Genomic DNA, 3,942 nt, shown 5'->3' with positions numbered 1-3,942 from the left:
TTTACCAAAAAATTTCAACTATAATTCTATTAAATGTATAATTCAATTCTGAAGACACTTCTTTCGTAATGAAAAACTCGGCTTCCATGAAAATGTGTTGGCTGCATCGCCAGCCTCACTTAGATGGCCGTCATTGAATCGAGTGTGTTGACTAGTTTCATTTTGATTTGACTTGAATTTTGTAACCAACCCTAACAATATCAATTTCGTAACTACCCTAACATAAATCAGGTGGCGCCTATAGGCAGCTGCTTAGGAATCGCTTCACTCAACTTGAGTTATTCTGGGTCTGCTTGGCCACCCGATCGAAATCAGCTTCTGGTCAAAATGTCATTTCCGACTTTATGGTCGCCCGAGAGTATGAGTAGGGCTGGCCGAGCAGAGTCATACCGAGATTTCAAGTTGCTTAATTAACTGTTGTTCTTATTGTGCTTCTGCCCAGCCAGTAAATATTGAGCAGCTGATTTTTGTGCTGTCTCCAGCTTCGGCGGCACCTATTGCAGAGTCGGATTAGCATCCAAATTTAGTTAGGATGTAGGGTCAATCTTTTTAATTAAGTCGGCATCATTGGAGAGTTATAAAATATAATTAAAGAAGTTGTGAAGGGATTGATCACTATCGGTAACATATATTTTCTGTTCGCTCGCAGTGTCGGTGAGTGCGATTGCGTTTGGCGCTGTGATTGGTTTCAACGCTCCTGCTTCTTTTCAGCTACGAGCTGCCCAGGAATTCGCCAAGTTTACTGATAATCGAACAACGTTTAGTCTTCAAAACTCGACATTAAATCTTACCGCGGACACCATCGACACATCCGGCAGTGGCAACCATGATGACACCAGCACTTACCATTACTTTACGACTTGTAACGACACTGATAGCAACGTAACAACAATCATTCCTGATGTTGACATCATTACGCAAAAGTTAGCATGGTCCCTCATGGTGATGGACAGCCAGCCAACATCAGCACGGTCACCCATGGTGATGGACAGCCAGCCAACATCAGCACGGTCCCCCATGGTGATGGACAACCAGCAAGCGCTAGCACGGGCTGTCGTGGTGATGGACAGCGAGGAGCTGTCGTGGTTCATGTCAGCATACGCCATGGGGGCGCTGGTAGGGGGACTGGGGGGCGGCACCCTCATGGACGCCGCGGGACGGAGAGGGGCGTTGCTGGCTTCCGCAGTGCCGTCCCTGGTGGGCTGGCTCTTGACAGGTCACTATAAATTTCACTTAAAATATTTAAAAATACTATTTTTTATTTCTGCTTGAAACTCTTGTAATTATAAAATACAAACTGATTTATGATTTCACTAATTAACTCAAAGACTAACCACTACTAGCTCCTCCAGCTTATTGGAACCAACTTCTAAATTTCGCCGCTGATATTGTCTTATTTTCCAGGTCTAGGGACCAACGTACCCATGCTGGCGCTGGGCAGGGGAATGACAGGATTGTTTATCGGCTTGAGCTCAGCGGCTGGCTGCGCCTACATTGGTGAAATTGCTTCCAGAGACATCAGAGGAAGGCTTGGTAGGTGGAACTTTTTTAATTAATAATGTTTTTGTATATTTCTGCAGTGTAGTATTCTTTGATAAGGGTTCAGAAACGTCGGTATGCACCTTGGAATTTAGTATTTTGGTTTAGCTGTTAAATCTGAATGGATTTTCACAACTATTAGGCATTTTATTGGACTGTTATTTAGGAATTTTTTAAGTTGATAAAATACGATGAAGTTTGTTCATGTTTTTATTGTCAATGTAGTGTGGACGTTGTATATATACGCAAATAAATGAATGTGAATGCAATATGTTTTTCCCAACGGGAAACTAAATGGATGCAACGAATTTTCTCTGACAACACCCTCTGGCAAATTACAGTATGTTAGAAACTTATACGCGTTACACCTTGATTGTACTACGTGAAAATTGATTTAGTGCTTTCCTTTGGCATTTAAATCAGGATTAGACCCATAATAAGAATGTATTTAAATCAGGTAAGTTATAGAATCTCCTTTTGTCAAAGTATAATATAATTCCACCCTGTTAACTTCTGTCGTGTCTGCTTGCTCCGAAAAATAAGGGGTCTTGTGGACAAAGGGTGATGCGCTATCTTACCACAGCAAGAGCTGAGAGCGGATATATAACACTGATAAATCCATTAGCCGGGCCTAACTGGCTAGGGATGACCTGAGCAAGGGTAAAAAATACATCACTGTTCGGACAAAGGTTCACTTATTTCTCTGGGTAAAGAAAATAAAAAGCGAAACATATTGTTGGGATGGCGTGAAAAACTATGACATGCTGCTATAACACAGCTTAGAAAAATCGGGTCGCAAGTTTAGCAGAGGTTCTAACCTACAACTCACTGATACAATCCTACATTTATTAGAATTCTGATCACCCCGTCCCAATCGACCAGAATTTTTTATTTTCACAGTAAGGCTCGAATCCACCACTCTTTGATCGAACCCAAAACTCTCTCTAACTCGAAACTTGATGCTACAATCTTACTGTTCATGACCACCAGATCACAACGCCGACTGTTATTGACCAGAATTTTCACAATTTATTTGAGACTCGAACGCACAACTCTCTGCTCCCGTCTTTGCGAACTCAACCACCCAACCAGCCACCTTGTTCGATGCTCAGGAAGTTTCTACGAACTCGCCCTGGCCATGGGTATCTTGCTGAGCATTTTGGTGGGGGCGTTCACGACGTGGCAGCGTTTGGCGCTGATCTGCACCTGCCCGACTCTGCTGTACGCCGTACTCATCTACTGCTGCAAGGAGTCGCCGGCTTACCTTCTCTTGAAGGGCAGAGAGACTGAAGCTAGAGCGGCTCTGCAGCATTTCAGAGGTCCTGTTGTAAATTTGTTACTTTTTTGTCAAGTCCATAGTTCATAAGCGATATAAAGCACATGAGAGATAAAATTCATTTCTTCTGAGAGGATGAGTTATTGAGCAAAATCTCTCCCCACTTCCGTCATTAAACTTAGGAACTTCAAAGTCAAGGTAATTTAAATAAGATGCGTTTAAAAATTACTTTTTAAAGACAATACTTCTGAACAATCCAGTATCTTGGATGTTACACATGTAAAATGAATTTCTAATTTTATTTTCAAATATTAAAAAAAATTATTTTTCACAATTTTTTTAAGATGTCAAAATTTTGTAAATTATCAAAATTATTTATTCTGTCAACTGATTTAAGCATTGTCTCTGACTTTGTGCAATTGTGCAAAAATTCAGATCGATTGGACAGGTCAAAGTGTGTCATATATGGATTACAAGATTTGTAGCAGCCGAAATTATTTTTACATTTTTTTAATAACGAAAAAAAATTTTTAATTTATAAAATTATTTATTCTCTCAATTGATTCATGCATTGTCTCCAACTTTACGCAAGTGTGCAAAATTTCAGATCGCTTGGACAGGTAGCAGACAGACAGACAGACAAACAAACGACAAGAAGTGAAGTTAAAGAGAAGTGTTGTAAAAATAAAAAAGTAGGCATTTGTTCAAAGACAGAAACAAAGTTGTCTCTTAGCCCGCCTCCGTCAGCCGGTTGATCGTATCGGGTAGTTATAGAGACGAGTAAAGAAGCACGAGTAAAGAAGAAACCTAAGTAGTGACAATCCCGTATAACAAACATGAACATTCATGTAAAGAATTACAATTTCACTAGTTGTAATTATTTTCTGGCGGCTGATCCATTCACTATAGGGCACTGAGCACCTGTTAGACAATGATATCCCACTCTCCAAATCAATTGCTATCATTTAGTGGATTTTGCGATCAAATGAAGTGCTAAAATATGCAAAAGAATCTGCCCAGTAGAGTTCAACTGAACGTTACACAACAATAGGAATTTCACTTTAATCAAAACGTGATCCCTGAAACGAACAGTAACAAACTCTGTTGGTGTTATTCGTCAGAAAACA

The 3,942-nt window shown here is 40.3% G+C and overlaps 1 protein-coding gene across 1 annotated transcript; it reads left to right on the top strand.

Annotated features, from left to right (window-relative positions):
* The first annotated feature begins 939 nt into the window (after positions 1 to 939).
* LOC108668521 (facilitated trehalose transporter Tret1-like) lies at positions 940 to 2,905 on the top strand. The gene is made up of 3 exons (XM_018155755.2): positions 940 to 1,216; positions 1,405 to 1,533; positions 2,652 to 2,905. Exons 1-3 carry the CDS (start codon positions 940 to 942, stop codon positions 2,903 to 2,905), a joined length of 660 nt encoding a protein of 219 aa, XP_018011244.2.
* The last annotated feature ends 1,037 nt before the right edge of the window (positions 2,906 to 3,942 follow it).

This window comes from Hyalella azteca, unplaced genomic scaffold (genome assembly GCF_000764305.2).
Source record: "Hyalella azteca isolate HAZT.00-mixed unplaced genomic scaffold, Hazt_2.0.2 contig11079, whole genome shotgun sequence".
Taxonomy (NCBI): domain Eukaryota; kingdom Metazoa; phylum Arthropoda; class Malacostraca; order Amphipoda; family Hyalellidae; genus Hyalella; species Hyalella azteca.
This window is presented reverse-complemented; position numbering and strand designations above follow the sequence as displayed.

Excerpts from the sequence above, each read along its gene's own strand:
- LOC108668521 (XM_018155755.2), top strand. The coding sequence starts at position 940 with ATGGTGATGGACAGCCAGCCAACATCAGCACGGTCACCCATGGTGATG. Across the intron at positions 1,217-1,404 it reads GGTGGGCTGGCTCTTGACAG|GTCTAGGGACCAACGTACCC; the intron begins GTCACTATAAAT and ends CTTATTTTCCAG. Across the intron at positions 1,534-2,651 it reads AGACATCAGAGGAAGGCTTG|GAAGTTTCTACGAACTCGCC; the intron begins GTAGGTGGAACT and ends TTCGATGCTCAG.